General features: G+C 41.1%; 1 protein-coding gene across 2 annotated transcripts in view; it reads right to left on the bottom strand.

Annotated features, from left to right (window-relative positions):
- Positions 1-19,144, bottom strand: part of FAM120B (family with sequence similarity 120B) — a 1,321,047-nt gene that overhangs the window by 232,340 nt on the left and 1,069,563 nt on the right. For both annotated transcript variants that reach the window (XM_044066895.1, XM_044066905.1), the window contains exon 8: positions 11,307-11,415. In XM_044066895.1, coding sequence (XP_043922830.1) covers positions 11,307-11,415 — 109 coding nt within the window. The remainder of the gene's footprint in view (positions 1-11,306; positions 11,416-19,144) is intronic.

Raw genomic sequence — 19,144 nt, 5'->3', positions numbered from 1 at the left:
CAAAGATGAGAAGGTAGAGCTTGGTGGTCAGGGTGGAGAAGGTTCCAAAATGTAAACATCTACACTACATGCAAGACAAACATTTTTCTTACACATCCTTAGCAGTGTAGTTCCTTAGCATAATGCACCTTTTTTCTCTCTCACTCTACACACACACACACACACACACACACACACACACACACACACACACACACACACACACACACACACACACACACACATTAACATTCAGATACATTCTGCTCTATATTTTGTTGTGCTAAAATTACCTCCACAGCAAGACAAACTATTATTACTAGTATCTGCTTAACAAAAAGCTGTATGTCTGAAAATTTGTTTAAAAAATATTGAAAACTACCAGATTTATTAGTCTGCATTTAATGTGGCAAACACAGCCTAGCAACCATGCCAACTTTAAACATTTTTGATCTGAAGATTTCAACATACCAGTTTATTCAGTCTCAATTTTATGAAAGCCCAAAACAATTTTAATAACGAAAATGAAGGCTGCTCATTCATTATCCAACATACATGTTTTCATTAGATCTGCCTTTGATATAAAATTAGAGTAGGCTACAAAAATAGGGTTAAAAATGCTAACAACAATGAAAGCTATGATCACATCTTAAAGTTGACAGAATGCTCATCAGGTATGTTTCAGCATTTTTATTCAGAATCTGTTCAGAGTATACTGTAGATACGATGCCTGATTTGACTTAACAGTTCATATAAATAAATACAGAAGTGAATTTTGCATTCAAAATACTTGTTAATTTAGGGTGTTACAAGGAAATTGTTACAGATTTAATGAACAATGCTCCACAAAGAAAGTACAGTTTTGTACCTACCATAAATGTAGATGTTCGAGTGTATACCCTGCTGCAGTCATCACACTTGGGTTATCCTGTCGTCAGGCGGTCCCACAGTCGGCCCGAATTCCAAAGTCTTGGTCCGGCGTCGGTTGCTGTCGCTTCTTCCCTGACGTCAGTGCGCCAGGGGTATATAAGAGGCATCCAACGCTATTTTCTTCAGTTTTTCTTGCCCCAGATGTCAGGTGCCCCCCCAAAAGGAGGTCAGTAGATAGTACCAATAATAAAAGTTTATCACAAGCAAAACATCCCTCCAGCTATAAGCAAATACACCACAAAGGTTGTTTCAAATTTTAAGGTATAGAAAGGTTTTAGTTAGGTCAGAGGGGATGGAGGGAGGGTAACCTGGACTGCAGCAGGGTATACACTCGAACATCTACATTTATGGTAGGTACAAAACTGTACTATGTTCATCGTGTTACCCTGCTGCAGTCATCACACTTGGGTAGAATCCCAAAGCTAGGGATGGGAGGTGGAGTCAAACAGGGTTAGAGGAGGCTAGGAGGCCCTGCAAAACTGCAGTGGCGAAGCCATCTCTAGTCTTAGAGTAAAGTGGTAAGTGATAGTGTTTGGTGAAGGTGTGTACTGAACTCCAAGTTGCAGCTTCCAGAATATCCTTGGTTGGGACCCCCCTGAGGAAGGCTGTAGATGTAGCTGCTGCCCTGGTAGAATGGGGCCTTATGTTAGCAGGAACTGGTTTTCCATGGTGGGTGTAGCAAAAACGTATGCAATGTCCTATCCATTTGGAAATGGTCTGTTTTGAGATCGCCTTTCCTTGAGATGCTGTAGCATAGGATACAAAAAGCTGGTCAGATTTTCTGAAAACCTTAGTTTTATCCTAGTAGTAACGTAGCTGCCTGTGAATGTCCAAGGAATGCAGAAGTCTTTCTCCTTTGTTCTGTGGATTTGGAAAGAAGGTGGGTAAATGGATGGTTTGATTTAGAGCCACACTGGATACCACCTTAGGCATAAAAGAAGGGTTAGTTCGTAGAGAAACTCTGTCTTGATGGAAAATGAGGAAAGGCTCTACTGCCATTAGTGCCTGAAGCTCTGAGACTCTTCTGGCTGAAGTAATTGCTAGCAGCAGGGCAGTCTTCCATGATATAAACTTTAAGTCAGGTGAGAAAGCTGGTTCAAAAGGAGGTAGCGTAAGTTTTTCCAGAACAAAATTGAGGTCCCAAGTTGGTGTTGGTGCTCTCCTGGGAGGCCTAATGTCTTTGGCCCCTCTGAGAAACTGCCTTAGAAGTGGATGAGAAAATAAGGGAGGATCCATGTTGTAGTGAGCTGAAATAGCTGAGGCGTGGATTTTAATAGATGAAAAAGAAAGGCCTTTGTGTAACATCTCAGTTAGATATTGTAGAATCTGAGGTATGTCCGGCTGAAGGGTATTTTGGCCTTTAGCTTGGTTCCAGACGCAAAACCTTTTCCATTTGTCTGAGTAGGCTTTCCTGGTGCTGGGCCTCCTGGCTTCCAGAATAACCTCCATAACAGCTTGAGAAAAAGGAGCTGGCTGGTTGCTTAGGTGATTTGCCATGCAGCCAGATTTAAGGTTTTGAGCTGGCTGTGTAGGATCTGACTGTCTTGCTGTGTGAGCAGATGAGTAATTTGTGGTAAAATCCATGGTGGGCCCTGGGCCATATTCCTTAATAGTGGGTACCAGTGCTGGCGTGGCCAGTCTGGGGCAATGAGTATCATTCGGGGTCTCTCCATCCTGACTTTCAGCAGCACCTTTGTGAGAAGGGGCAATGGAGGGAAGGCATATACTGTCAGCATTTTCCAACTGAATGAGAGTGCGTCCACTTTCCAAGCTTGATGGTGAAACGTGGGGCTGGCAAACAGGTCTATGTCTGGGTGCCCCCATTTTTGAGTTATCATTGCAAATACCTGTGGATCCAGTTTCCACTCGTGGGGATCCATGATGTTTCTGCTTAGGTCGTCAAATGTGTTCTTTTTTCCTGGCAGGAACTGAGCTTGTAATTGAACTTGGTAAGCCAGTGCTATGTTCCACAAGGTCATTGCTTGCCTGCATAGAGGGTAGGAGTGTGTACCCCCTTGTTTGTTTATGTACCACATTACTGTGGTGTTGTCTGTCCTTATTGTAAGCTGTCCTGGATGTAAGAGGTCCTTGAAGGCTGTCAGGGCATTCTGTACAGCTAGCATTTCTTTTTGATTGATGTGCAGATTTCTTTGATCTGCAGTCCATATGCCTTGAACGCACCGTCCTGCCATGTGTGCCCGCCAGGCATAGTCCAATGCATCTGTTGTCATAGTTTGCTTGGCTGGGGGTAAGGTGAAAGGCTGACCCTTGTTGAGGTGACATGCCTGTGACCACCATAGAAACTCCTGTTGAAGGCAGGGAATGAGAGGTATCATTGTTTCCAAGCTGTGGCTGTGTTGAGTCCATACGCTTTTTAGGTACCATTGTAATTTCCTCATATGCAGTTTTGCAAATGGTATTAGTAGTATGCAAGATGCCATGAAGCCCAAGGCCTGCAGAATTTTTCTTGCAGGGAGTTGGGTCTTTGTTGCCATTGTTTTGAAGTATTGAGTTAGTTGTAGTTGTTTGTCTGGCGTCAGATAAGCCATCTGGGCCGTTGTATTCAAGCTGGCACCCAGGAATGTCATATTTTGTGAGGGCGCTAGTTTTGATTTCTTTTCGTTTACTGTGTACCCTAGGCAACTTAGAAGGTGTTTTACAAAAGCCAGATGTTGTAAGAGAATGTCCTTGCTTTCTGCTTGGATGAGGCAGTCGTCCAGGTATGGATATATTTGAATTCCACTTTGTCTGCAGTATGCAATTACTGGTGCCAGGCATTTTGTGAAGACCCTGGGCGCAGTAGATAAGCCAAAGTGCAGTGCAGAGAATTGGTAATGGGTTGAACCTGCAATGAAACGGAGGTATCTTCTGCAATTTTGTCTGATAGGGACATGCAGGTATGCCTCCTTGAGGTCCAACGTTACTAGCCAAGCTTTCTTGCCCAACATGGGAAGAAGCTGCTGTAGTGTTAGCATCTTGAATTTGGGTACTTGCAAGAAGGTGTTTAGAATTGAAAGGTCCAGAATGGGTCTCCAAGCATTGTCCTTTCTGGGGACTAGAAAGAGCCTTGAGTAAAATCCTTGGCCTTGTTCCTGTGTAGGTACCAGTTGAATGGCTCTGATGTCCATGAGAGCTGTAATTTGTTTTTGTGCCTCTGCCCTTTGATTTTGTGGCAGGTTTGGGATTCCTTTTATCCTTGGCAAGGTGTGGAAATGGAATCTGTATCCTTGTGAGATAATGTCTAGGACCCATTTGTCCTTTGTGATGATGCGCCAGTTGTCTGCAAAAAGTGCTAATTTTCCTCCCAAGGGAGCTGCCAAGAGAGTTTTGCTTGGCAGTTTGAGGTGTAAGTCATCGTGTTTGCCTTCTAGTAGTTTGGGACCTGTCTTCTCCTCCCTTCTGTTTTGCAGTGCCCCATTGGCGAGGTTTGTAAGGGATTTGTGCTTGTCCTCTGCCCCTTGGGCAGCTGTATTTACCCCTCTGTGGTCTGTCAGAAGCTGGAAAGGACCAATTTTTTGTTGGCCAATTTCTGCTGAAGTGTGGGAGCTGTACCTGTAAGAAATATTTGACTGTCTGCATAGATTTTGCCTTATCCTCCATTTTCTTTAAAACCTCTTCTGCTTTAACCCCAAATAAGACATCCTGCTGTAAGGGTGCATCTAGTAACTTTGCTTTAACATGATCAGGCAGAGTTTGTTCCTTTAACCAACCATGCCTACGTATAACAGACCCAGTAACAGCTGCTCTACAGGAAGCTTCCAAGGAATCAAATCCACATTGTAAAGTATGCTTGCCCACCTGTTCAGCTGGATGCAACAGATCCTGCATTTCCTTGAATTCAGACTGTTGAGGGTGCGTGCTCATCTTTTGTTTCATTTGAGACATTAGGAATTGCTGGTATTTAAGCATGTGAAATTGACAATTTAGTGCTCTCACAGCTAGAATAGCTGAGGTGTAAACCTTCTTCCCCCACCTATCTAGTGCTCTGGAGTCCCTTTCAGAGGGTACAGGATTTTTAGCCACAGAAGCCTTAGCCCCTTTGGGACCCTGGGAGATTGTCTCTGGATCAGCAACAGGGCTTTTGTAGAAGAATTTGTGTGAGTCAGGCACTCTATAGTATCTATCTGGTTTGGCTGGAGCAAGAGGCACAGAATCTGGATTTAGACTAGATTCTAAGTAAACATCATCCACAATGTCTAAAACTGGGGGGGGGGATAGCAAGTGGTCTGTGCTGGGGGAGCAAAAGAAACTCTCGGAGCCTTTTCTTTGAGTCTGAGTAGTCCTGAACTTCCCAGTGGAAATGTTCCCTCATGGTATGTAAGGTTTCCCCAAAGGAATAGTCTTCAGGGGGAGAAGCTGAGGGAATGGAATCTTCAGCATCAGAATCTTCATAAGAGGGAAAGGAGTAATCCTGTTCCTCTGAGGAGCCTGAGGAAATAGACACTTGATCAGAGGAGGCATAATCCTCCTCTTGTCTAGGTCTTTTGTCGGGGGGGGGGGGTTGGGAACCCCTGATTAAAGAAATCAAATCTTCAGCCATTTTAAGCATCTGTTTCTTAGGCATGGGGCCTTGAACTGGAGACTGAAGTGCAGTCTTTTTTGGTTTTAGAGGAGTCTTAAGCTTAGCATAAGATTTTATGGTGAGAGTAGTCGGTCTGAAGACACCTTCTGAAACCGAAGGTATTTCTATACAGCACCGGCATCTCCTTCTTCAATGTCGTCAGTAGGGCCTAAAGAAAATGGCTGCATCGGCCTAGAACTCTCTGCTAGAGATTCCAAAGTGGTCTGGGGTTCCAGTTCTGCGGTAGCCAGGGGCTGCATAGGCACCTCACTGAAAACCAGAGAACTGGCGACTGGCCCAGCCGAGGCCTCGGAGTCTGGCTTGGATCTAGGCTGCCTGTCTTTATCTTTGCGTTTTTTTTATGCACGCCGGTAGTCGGTTGCTCCGACGGCATAATGTAATTAAATTTCCTACAGAAGTAGTGTCGTGCAAAATCAAAGCGTCGCTTTATAGTTCGCTTATTGAACCTAGCACAAAACCGACAACCAGTGACGTTGTGGTCTGGGCCTAGGCAAGGTATACAATAAGAATGAAAGTCCTTATGAGGTATTTGCTTCCCACAAGAAATGCAATTGTTAACTTTTTCTGACATCGGACTGAGGCAAGAAAAGGTTCCCCAATGGGGTACTTAGCTTTGAAGACTTCGGACTGAAACTCGATTCGAAAATCTCAGGTGTCGGCCGACTGGCACTTGCGAACTGCTTCTGCTTCGGGCACCGCACGGCAAGAAAGACTGAAGAAAATGGCGTCGGATGCCTCTTATATACCCCTGGCGCACTGACGTCAGGGAAGAAGCGACAGCAACCGACGCCGGACCAAGACTTTGGAATTCGGGCCGACTGCGGGACCGCCTGACGACAGGATAACCCAAGTGTGATGACTGTAGCAGCAGGGTAACACGATGAACATCACAGTGACAGAGTAGGCAACTGCTTTCATCGGAGTTCCCACCCCAGCATATGATGGTGAGCTAATTCAGGTTTTAATTCATAGGATACAGAAGGAAACTGGACCAGAGGCCACGTGTGCCTTGTCAATAACCAACCTCACCCTTTACCTCCTTTCTGAAAGAGAGTGAGGCCTAAAATCCTACTGTAAATTTAAAGGTTCCTATCTAGTCATTCATGGTACTTTTGAAGGACAACAAGGAATCACATGGCTTAATGTGCAGAGAAAGTTTTATTCCAGGGCATGGGAGATGCTAGATGATTAACTTTTCCCTCCACTTTATTTTATTTATTCTTTAGGTTTAGAGTTCTCTTTCCAGTGTTAGATGCACTGCTTGATTTATTGAGAAAAAGGAGGCCAAGGATATCAGGATTCCCAAAGGGCATGGTAAGCAAGGCACAAATCTTAACCTTAGGGGTCTATAAGACACATAATATTGAGACAAGACTTTCAGTTTCTCATGGTAACTACACCAGAAGTCTTGTTGGTTAGGAACCTCTATGGATGGCTTTTTTAATGCATCTAGTGAGCTACATACTGAAGGGCGCATTACACTCACATAATACATACACCCAGTTTCATAATAGTGATCCCAATGCAGCTGGCTATGGAACTTTATTAAATGCTTGGTAAGTGTGCAAGTGAGAATACTGATGAATGCATATGAACTCACGGAGACAGAAGCTGCACACTGAACTCCAAGTCACTAGTGGAGGCCTGTGAAACCAGTTTTTTTACCTCAGTACTAGAGGGATCCCAGTAGCTGAAAGAAATCATTGCTGGCAAAATGTCAGACAATTATGGCTAAAATGCTGCCATTAATAAGGTCTGGATCCTCCCATTAACAAGACAGAATCAGATTAAGTTCTAACACTTCTCCTTTCATGGCTGCAATCAGATGTAAATAAGTGACTGCCACACTGAACAAAAATAATTTTATTAGGACTTCACAAAATGAAAACATAATTCACCAAATTTTGTTTCTGAGGCAGTTCTGAAAAAAAATGTCAGATTTTATATACAAAAAGACCAAATTACCACCATAACAGCTACAAATAAATGCAATATTAGGGTCATGCTGCTCAACACCAGATGTCTAAATCTCAAAATGCACTCGCTCAAAGCACTCCTTAAAATGGAGAACATCGATATTTGTGCTGTAACAGAGAACTGGTTCAAGGCAGCAGAAAGCACCCCTGCACTACCAGGATATAACTCATTCCACACCTTTCGGCCCCAGAACTTGGACCGAAGCTCCAAAGGCTGTGGTGTTTCCATATTCATAAAGGATGCGCACACCTCTAGACTGGTAGCCCAACATAACACATCTGAGATATTCAGGTGCAACTAAGATTGGGTAAGACAGCGATTCAGGTCGTAGCCTGCTATAGGTCCCCAACCATGTCCCAAGACTCACACTTCATGTTTCTAAGCACCCTGGAGAATATTAGGGTCCAACCTAACACTCTCATACTGGGCGACTTCAACTACCCTTCCATTAACTGGGAAAAATATTCATGTACCAATACACTTGCCCAACATTTCCTGGAATTCATTAATTACAATGCCCTGGACCAGCTTGCTCTTACCCTCACTAGAGGTAGCAACATCCTTGACCTGGTCATTACTAACATAGGCGACCATTGCTCTACACCAATAGTCAACTCCTCCCTGGTTAGATCCAACCACAAACGAATCACCTTGGAAATCCACATCCCTCTCAACCCCCCCCCCGCAAAGGAAACCACCATGAAAAACTTCTCCAAAGCTAACTTCGGGCTCCTAAAAACAGAGGTGGCGAATTTCACAGCATCCATGCAAATGTAGAATAGTTGCATGACCGCCGAATCATACACCAATGCACTGTATGAACACGTACACAAATGCATGGATCTCACCATACCCAATAGAACCAAGACGCTCTCCTCCAAAAAAAGGAAGCCAATCTGGTGGTACCCTGCCATAAACAAACTCTACAACAGAAGGAGGAAACTGATGCGGAATAAGATAAAGTCCTAAGAATGGAAAAACTCCCTTATCAGCCTCAACAAAAAGTTGAGATCCCTCATCAAACCTCTACCGCTAGCTATGAAAACAGAATTGCAGCAGATAATAAAGACAACCACAAGGCCTTCTATAGTTATGTAAAGAATCTTCACGGCAATGCCCAGATTTGCTCTGAGCTACTGCACAATGGTACCTCCTATACTGAGCCAACAGATATTGCCAATATACTGGCCGACATATTCAGTACCAATGTTACCCCTCCCCCCAAAGGACCAATCACAATACCAGTAGATTGCCAGGCACCCAGTATTACTGCTGCACAGGTTAAAACAACACTGTCTAAGGCCAAGAGTACAGCTCCTATGGGATCTGACAATATCCCTGGCTGTGTTCTACATGAACTACAGAGTGAACTGGCATCTCACCTGTGTGCCCTGTTCAATCACAGCCTCACCTCAGGCTTTGTTCCTACCAAATGGCGCACTGTTACAGTCATCCCTCTCCATAGAGGAAGAGCGACTACAGACCCTGGGAACTATTGCCCCATTTGCCTGATGAGTCTGATATGCAAAGCTATGGAATGCATCATCATGGACTTAATAAACAAGGATATAAGGAATCTGCAAACTCTGGATCCTACACAGTTTGGTTTTGTGAAGGGTAGATCATGCCTGCTCAAATTGGTTGACTTCTTTGAGTCAGTCACCAAAGCTGTGGATGAAGGCAAGGTGGGTCATACAACCTACCTTGATCTGGCCGAGGCCTTTGATACCATTCTCCACTCAGGAATCATACAAAAACTCACTAAGCTAGGCATCAACCCCTATATCACTATGTGGGTTGCAAACTGGCTTACACATAGAACCCACAGTGTGAAAGTAGCTGACTCCAAGTCAGACTGCAGACCAGTCATGAGTGAAGTTCCACAGGGTTCAGTCTTGGGTCCTCTCCTGTTTGGTATCGACTTCTTTGAAGTCCAGGCCAATATGAAGGGACTCTGGCTGACAATCTTCGCAGATGATTGCAAGTTGGCAGCTATTATTAAATACCCAAGTGATGTCTACATCCTACAGAAAGGTCTCACTGAGACGAACAACTGGTGTCAGAACCATGGTCATAAGCTCAATGCCAAAAAATGTATCGTCATCCCCCTTGGGAAAAACCCGGTCACTTGACTTACCACATCGATGGTAGTCCACTGAACACAGAAGGCGTTATAAGAGATCTGGGAACACAGGTTGACAGCAACCTCTCTTTTGACCACCACATTGCCACTGTGGTCAGAAAGCCCTTCTATGGTGGCACATCTCATTACTAAGGGTTTTGCATCCAGGAAGAAAGAGGTCATTATCTCCCTCTACTCTTCCCTCATTAGGCCAATCATCAAGTACAATGCCCCACTTGGCATGTACCTCACTAGATACCTGAAACAACTGGAGAGGCCACAAAAGTACCTCACAAAGAGGATCCTAGGCCTTAAACACTTGTCCTATATAGACAGACTCAAAAAAACTCCCAACTATTCTCTGGCTCATATCGCCTACTTAGAGGCGATCTCTGTTTGACTTACAAAGCCATGTCTGACCAAGCTCTGTCAGAAATCCTACATCTAAAGAAATCCCAATCCCTCCGCAAAACACGCTCCAGAGACCTCAACCTCATTACCACAATCAACCGAACATGCTGGAGGGACAGATTCATAACCCAGAGACTGCCCATGCTATGGAACAGACTTCCCATATATGTCAAGCAGAGCACCTCACTGGCCCTCTTCGAGACAAATCTTGATGTGTACATGGGAAATAGAAAATTCACCCCGGGGATCACTCCAGTGGCTCTACTCGACAGAGGTACTGGGAACTAAGGTCGGGTGGCACAATGCCAGGGTAATCCTATGGGTTAGGCTTGTAAAGGCTCTAGGGTTATTAGCCTAGTACACACCTATGAACCTATAAAAGTCAGCTTTTGCATTGAAGGGGGGTATTTTACTAACTCTGCAGTGCTGTGAGACTAGAGTGAGAAGGTTCAACGGGACTCCTAATAAATAGGTGTGTTTCTTTTGGAAACAAATTTCACCAATGCTGTCTTTAGTCAAACAACATGGGAGCCAAAAGAATTCAGCGACTGCTGCTTCACTCTTGTAATATGTAACCCTGGCTATATACATTGGGGGAAAGTAAAGCTAAACTGTAGCACCTTCAGTTTCTTTACAGCACTGTTTTAGACCTGAGGGATTTCTTGTCAGGGTACATCATCTGCTGCAGTATACAATAACATGAGAGACTGCTGATGTAGAAGAACTTTTCCCACCTGAAGGGTACTTCACATGGACACATTTTCCACAATGGCATACAGACAGTTGATGCACACTGCTGCATAAGACTGCCTGTACATGGCACTTCCTGCCAGGGAGATTGCACATTCTCATTCTTGTTGACCTGCTGTGTTTGACAGGTCCTCCTGGTGATTTCTTTCAAGCCCAGACTGAAATCCCTTTATTCTCAGAGCTTGATGCTTCACTTATTGTATGATCAGAGCCTAACAATAAATATCATAAGTACCATCCCTGCTGGATTTAGTTTAATCTGTTAACCACATTTATCTGTACGCTTCTTCACTTCTCCTCACTAGGAATGAAGGCATCAAAGCTGCTCCCCAGTTAAGGGTGCCCTCTAACTGCATAGCAGTCCTGGCATCTGTTGATTCTGATAGTAAGAATGAATGCACATTTCTCAGGTGACAGCTGAACATACTGATATGCTACAGTTCCACAAGATGCTGCTTCACACAGTAAAAATAACTATACTGTAAAGTAAATAACTCACGTTATTATTTGCATATACATTGTAGAATGACTGAAAAGTAAAGATATTTAATTTACCAGCTGAAAAAGTAGACCCCCGTCGATTGCTCTGAATTGGTCTGTTCTTCATACTACATGCATTGTTAAGAACAGATTTCAGTTTCAGAAACAGGGTATGGATATCTTCCTGCAAAAGTCAAATAGCAAACAAATATTAATATGGAATGCAGTACAGTAATGCAACTGTTTTATGCAACATTCTTTTTCTTTCGCAAGCTTTTTTTTTAATTTTATTCATAACGAAAGCACCATTTCATGTTTTACAAAATTCACCCATCAAGCAGCTCTGACAATCTTAGCACTGGTTAACACAAAAAGAATATGGGAACATGTCTTATGAAGCAGTCCACTAAAATGTCATTGGTTTTAGAATCACAGTTCATCATCTCTTCAAAATGCTGTCTGTATCTAACATCATTTAAAAATCTATAGCATACTTCTTCCTGCGATCCTAAGTTTGACGTCCTCAGTCTCCATTTACTTGCTGTGGAACTATATGTAGGTCACTTACCGAGACAGTGCTCCTGAGATATACTTCAAAAGAAACTTTTGTTTCTAATGGGTTTAGCAGATTAACATTCATTCTCTACTACCAGCTGAATTATATTTAGGGTCCTGGGGGAGCTGGAGCTTAAACCAGCAAGTAATGAGCGCAAGGCAGAGAACCAGCACCAAACAGAATGACAGTCTGTCATGACAGCTAAACACATACTCACTCCCATACTGTTGCATAACATCACCAACACCCCTAAGCATATCTTTGGGGTGTAGAAGGAAACTGAAGCACCTCACAACAAATCACGTGGACACAAGGGGGACATACATACTCTACACAGGAGGCATCCCTTGGTTTAAACAAATGATGAAACACTGACTAAACACTTTATTTCCAGTACAGTGACCAGCTTTCCATAATCATGTCACTGCTATTAAAGAGAAATATACAATTCCAAAACAGCCACTTACTATTATTGCAAAATGTGCTGCCGATGTTTTTTTTTTTTGTTGTTGTTTTTAATTCCATCACTTAAACATAGACCCAAAACCCAATGGGACATGTTAATGTTCTCCTATGTAATCACGTCTTTACATCTGTGTCTCTTCAACCAATAACTAGACACTTCTTAACATTACAATTAATACTTCTTGTAATTTTCATAAACCTTCTCTTTCACTTTTCTATCTTTGTTTAAAGTCCAACACATACATTCATTCAAAAGATAAAAAATAAGCATTTTAAAATATTATACTTAACTACTCAGTATATCATACTGTGTCTCTTCATGAATTACAAATTTTCTCCTTCCATGGCTATCAATATTTTACAGATTACTTAACAGTGTCCCAGCCTCATCTTCTACTATTTGTTCTGTTCTTATTCTATCCTGAGACCTTTTCTTTAGTGCAGACTTTCAAGGCTTTCATCTAATCTGTTAATTCTGTTAGTATCCACACTTACATCTAGCAAATGTTTTGTACTGCCTACTTCCTAGTACTTATACTGTATACCTTTATATTCAATGATTTATGAAAATGTCAATTGTTCCATAAAAGAAAATTATTCTGTCATAACCAGCAGTCAGCTGCACTTACAATACTGTACAAAAAGGGAGTATTACTTCATCTTGTGACCCAAAATATGCACAAATGCATTACCTGTTGCTATTAGCTCATTTAAATGAAGCTGCATTCCTATCAGTATTTAAGCATATGTAACTATATTGCTTGATGATACTTAATCCATCTGTAATAAGTGTGGAGACAAATAAACATTCTACTGTTTGAAGATAAATAGCCCGGATAACATCATTAATGAAAAAACTCAGGAAGGACCATTACAACTGTAACAGGCACAATTTACCTTTTTGTTTTCTTGAGGTCTTGCATTTAGCCAACCAAAAAGTACCTCACTATCCTCAACATGTGGGTTTTGCTTCCACCCCATTACTTACATATGCTACCTCTGCAGTAACACAACTTCTACAAAAGGGCAATCAGCCAGAAACACAAACCTATTCTCGCATCCTAGTAAAAAAAAAAAAAAAAAAAAATGAAGGTTAACAAAATGTCTATTTGATAGATTGCCCTGTGGCAGCATTCCCACAACTAAGCATATTCTTCCTCTGTTTGATTCCTCGGTATTTTAATATATTTATTTTTGGTAAAGGACATCTATTCTCCTGGGCTACTTCTTATTTCATTTGTTTTAAGCATCACTTTTCTGATGCTTTGTCAGTTAGCTTGGTTCACAAATTACTTTGTTCGGCTTTTCCCTGTTAGGGGTCGCCACAGCGAAACTCTGCTCTGCTAATGATTGGCAGTAGATTTTTTTACGGGTGCCGAGGTGCCAGCTCGACATTCAACCTTGGTTCACAAATGACACTTAGTTTAAATAGACCCATACTACTAAATTATGGTAAAATCCAGCCCAACATCAAGTTTTTAAGTTAAAAGAAAAAAGCATTACAATTTAACATGGTCTAATAAGTTTTATAATACTTCTACAGTTCTTATTTCACCCATTTTACGACTGTTTTTTCATCATACCTTAATTGTAATAGCTAAGCTCAGCTACAGCTACTGACTGTTACAGCATGTTTTACAAAGTATGATCACATGAATGAGGGAGTGACATCTTCACTGCATGAAATTGGTGAAGAAGGAATAATAAAGTTTCCGTTTTCATATACATTACCAACATGGCTTGCTCAGGCTAACTGCATGCACAATCAGTTAATATATGTTTTTCCATGGCGGTGTGACAGATGACAGGTGGTTGTCCTAATGCAGGTAAACTGAGGTAATATTACCAAAACAATTTTCAGCAATAGTCAAATTTTCTCTCTTCTTTTTTTGACCTCAGAGTAGGCATATATAAGTTTGTGAGGTGTGAGGGAGGCCACCGCATGGGGATGCCGGAGAGTTGTCTCCTAAAAAAAAAAAATCTTTCCTCTAATACTTGCACAAAGTTGTTTTGGTGTCTCTTTTTTTCTGATATATCGGTTTATAAGTACATGGCTGTCAATGAATCAACATAATTCTAATTTGTCATCATATTAGTTATGATGCCTCACTCTAAAGATTATGAAGATGAAGTATGCACCTGTTGTGGAAAACATTTCTTTGCTGTCAAAATTAACAATTTCTGCACACTTTCCCTCGCACATTTGTTCCCAGAAGAAAGGGCCCAGTTGTCTCCTATGACCATTCCCAAATTAGCACAGAGGTCTGTCCTCTCTTTCCTCTCATTTCAATCATCATTTCATTTTTCCAGGCTTTACAGTGTTTGATGCTTAGCAACCCACTCAGGTGCTCCTAATTATTATTCAAAGCCACTCTTTCTTGGGTTCCTGGTCCCTCCTGACCAGATATTTATCTTCATTTTTATGGGGTCTGTTCCTTCACAAGTTAGTATCAGTCATTTCCATCTCGTATAATTATTGTCTCGCAATCTCATGGATTTTTCATGCATCACAGTTCAAAAGTGCTACTTTGTTTGCCTCAGCCAATCATTCCTTATGTTCTAAAGACAAATGACCATGTGCAGTGAAAAAATGCATCATCAAGAAGAACAAAATGCACTGTTTTTTATGTATCATTTGATACGCATGGAGCATTTGTATGATTTTCTTGTCCAGTTCATTCAATGGTGCATGAGGCCAGTCATTCAAACCAAAAATGTCAGTTATAACAGGAAGAGCAAATTGATTTATAGCTTGGACTTTACTTGTATATCTCAAGACAATTTTCAATATTAGTGTTAGTCTTCTGAAATATGACCTACTGAGCTTTCTGTACATTTGTTCATGTTTTAATGGCAACCTTTCATCTATTCCAAAATATTTATAGACTCCCTCCTGCTAAAGTTCCTTTATATCACATTCCTATGCCAGGCTATTTTCTTGGAGCTGCTTTCCTTTTATGAATGTTGCTTTTGCACATTTAGCAGAACCAATGTCATTGTTATATCATCTGTGGTAGTTTTAATAATTTGTAGTTGTACTTTCAGATACTCATCTGATGAGGTGTACAATTTTAAATCATCCACAAAAAGTAGATGATATTTCTTGGAACACGTTTGGTTTCTGGAAGTTAAGATATAAGTAACCATAGTCTAGTCTATAAGTAAACAGCTTAATGGGTTAAGGGAAAGACAAAACAGCAGTGGCGACAAACAATCACTCTGGAACATCCTCCAATGGATTTTTATCCCTGGGATAATAATTCTCCCATTAACATAACTCAGAGGTAAAGTGGCCTGCCACTGTAGCATAGTCACCGCACTGTAATTGCTCAGTGTAGGGTGTATCTTGTACATAGTAAGCATTTCATAACAACTGCCCTACACCTTGAAATTTACTTATCTGGCACTGGGGGCATTCTGCTGTTGTAATTTCTCCAAGACTTTTGGGTTTCTAATACCATGATGAGAACGGACCCCATTCCTAAGTCAAAGTATGATTAAAGTTCGTACAATTAGTATTGCTTCAATCTTTAATATCAGTCAAAAGTGCTCTTTGTAGCACCTGCAATGTTCCCAGAACTGACTTCTGCAATTTATATGGAATTACATGTATCGGTAGAATATCTAAGTAACACTGTACATTCGTTGTTTTTTTTTTTTTTTTTTTTTTTATGAGACCCATTGCTCATACTATTATTGCAACTGTCTGGGTATCCTTTTTCCACACTGCCCTAGTTTCTGACATTTTATGACTTTGTGTCTCTCTGTACATAAGACACTGTAATCACTAGGTATAGTAATTTCACTGATAAACGCTACATTTGTCTTCTTTTCATGGACTACTATATCTGGTTTTCTCAGATCAGTTTTTTGAACTGTTGGTAATGGGTGATCCCATGTAATATAAACCTCATTATTCTCTCGTATGCTGTATGGCTCATGTGTCCAATGCTTTTCAGCTACTTCAATAGTGTAATGATTCTGTCAGTTTAGTTTTCTAAGTTTGTTTCTAATACCATGATGGGAATGGACCGCATTCCTAAGTCAAAGCATGACTGAAGTTGATGAAATTAGATTGTTTCAATCTTTGATGTTAGCCAAAAGTGCTCTTTGCAGCAGCTGCAATGTGTCCAGAATTTACTCCTCCTGTAATTTATATGGAGTAACATGTATCAGTAGCATATCTAAATAAGACTGTAAATTATTTTTTATGAGACCTGTTGGTCCTACTACTACTGGAACTGTCTAGGTATTCCACATTGCACTTGTTTATGCCTGCATATCCTGGTGTTTTATGACTTTGTCTCTCTGTAAGCAAGACACTGTAGTCACTGGGTGTAGCAATTTCAATGGTCAATGCTACTTTTATCTTCTTTTCATGGGCCACTATATCTGGTTTGCCTGCATCTACTTTTTTAAACTTTTGGTGATGGTTAATCCCATATGATATAAACTTCAACGTTCTGTATAATGCTTTGCAGTTCATGCTTCCAGTGCTTCCCAGCTACTTCAATATTGTAATGCTTGCACCATCCACAATTATTTATTTATTTTACATTTGTTGACTGGGATAGTCCGACTGGATACATGTCCATTTTCAGCGGAGGCCCGGGGAGAAAAGCTCCAGACATAACATATGAAAAATTATTTTATATATATATATATATATATATATATATATATATATATATATATATAGACACACACACACACACGCTAATAACAGTACATCAATTCAGTACAGTATTTCATTCACTAAGTAGACATTCGTCACAAAGAGTGTCACATATTAATACAAGCTGGAAGGTTATTGTCATAAATTAGTACAAGCTGGTAGGTTATTGGCAAACAGATAGGACTAAGTCAAAGTGGAGCAAGAAGTTCTCTATTAGCACATGGTTGCAGGATGGAGTTAGTCGGGAATGGCACAAGGACATAGCCAACGTGTTTTAAAGTATGGTGTTAGACTTTTTTTGAATTGGGTTAGTGAGAGTTTTGAAGTAAGATCACTAGGCAGTGAATTCCAAGTTTTGTCCACAGTGCTGGCAAACACAGTGCCCCAGCTAAGTTGTTAGTTTTGAAGGTTTGCACGAAGAGTCTGCTCGATGAGTGTAGTGCCCTGAGATTACTGTATGGGGTGATAAGGTTTTTTTTAGTGTGGGTGTATTTTCAGGTCGGTAGAGAACCTTATATACAACTATTAGTTACTTGACTTGGAGAAGACTAGGCAGTTCAAGCCACCATATAGAATCTAGGTTAAGGCAGTGGTGTTCTGTAGGCTGCACCAGTGGCAAATCTGGTAATATGATTATAGCAACATGAAAGTTTGTTAAGGTTAGTTTTATTCAGGTTTGTGAATAAAGGGGAGGCATAAACGAGGGTGGAGAGTAGAAAGGTTTAATCTTGTATAGTGAGCCAATTTTTTTTAACTGTTTTGATGGTTTGATTAATATGCAAGTCAAACTTAAGGTTATTATCAACAATTATACCAAAGAGTTTAGTTGAGGGATCAGGAGAAATAATGGTGCTGTTGTTAGATTTTATAGTAACGGTGGGTGAGGAGGACCTACTAGTGGGAGAGAAAAGTAGCAGTTTCTTTTTATTAGGATTTAATATTAGCTGATGGTTAAGGAGTCAGTTTTCTACTGTATTAAACGTATCTTGGGATAGAATTTGCAGGTCCGTGGAGGAGGTGGCCGAGCATATTAAAGTGGAATTGTCCGCATATTGTATACAGGTTGCATTTGGGATGACCTTATATAGGTCATTAATAAAGATAGAAAATAGAAGGGGTCCTAATATGGATCCCTGTGGGACTCCAAGAGTGATAAGTAGGAGGGTAGATAGTTTTGTCCTGCCATAGCACAGCCTGTTGTCTACCACTCACATATGATTGGAACCAATTGATAACCTGGTTATCTAGGGCAATGGTTTTCAGTGTGTGAATGAGGAGTTGGTGGTTAACCATATCGAAAGCCTTGGAAAGATCAAGAAAGAGAGCTAAGGATATTTTACTATTGTTTCTATTTTGGTTTATGATGTTAGCAAAGGAGAGGAGGGCCGAGGTAGTACTGTGATGTGGTCTAAAGCCATGCTGAGAGTTAGCCAAGAGATTGTTCTGGAAAAGAAAGTTCATGAGTTGTTTGTAGATACATTTCTCCATAATTTTAGCAAGGTGTAACAAAAAGATATGAGTCTGTAATTTGAAAGTTCAGTGGAGCCACCTCCTTTATGGAGTGGGATAACGTGGGATATCTTTCAGATGGAGGGGATGGAAGCCTCAGATATGGTCCTGTTGATCAGGATGGAGATGGGATATGCTATGACATCTGCAGCTTTTTGTAGATGCTCTGCAGGGAGGAAAGCCACAGATAGGATGGTTGACTTTAATTTCTTAAGTAGTGTTCAGATAAGTGATGTGGAAACTGGTTAAAAGTTAAAGGCCAGTTGGGAACTGCGTAAACTATCAATTCGGTTTGGGCTACCAGGAGATAGTTGGCTTGCAAGATAGTGGATGGTTTCTGTGAAGAGGCTATTAAAGCTATTGGCAACTTCCTCAGATGCTTTTTGGTTAATAGCCGAGGGGGTTGGAGTGGTGGATCATCCAAGGTGAAGGAGTTTATTTATACTTGCCCAGAACTTTTGAGGTTGATTTTGATGTTTCTGTTGTAGATGACAGCAATAGTTTTTCTTGTCGAGCATAATGGATTTTTTTGTGTTATTCCTGAGCGATCTGTATCTAAGTTGGCTATCTATGAAGGCTTTTGTGGCACGCCAAGTTCCCCAGGGCTTATTTCTAAGTAACATTTTTGTCTGGTTTCTTTGTGCGACAGTCTTGCCACATTATGTTGTCTTTCAGAACATAGGCCTACTGCCATTAGCATATCACACT

The sequence above is a fragment of the Protopterus annectens genome, chromosome 1.part0 (assembly GCF_019279795.1).
Source record: "Protopterus annectens isolate FY-2018-M chromosome 1.part0, PAN1.0, whole genome shotgun sequence".
Taxonomy (NCBI): Eukaryota; Metazoa; Chordata; order Ceratodontiformes; family Protopteridae; genus Protopterus; species Protopterus annectens.
Note: the sequence above shows the minus strand (reverse complement) of the source record. Positions and strands in the feature narration are given on the sequence as shown.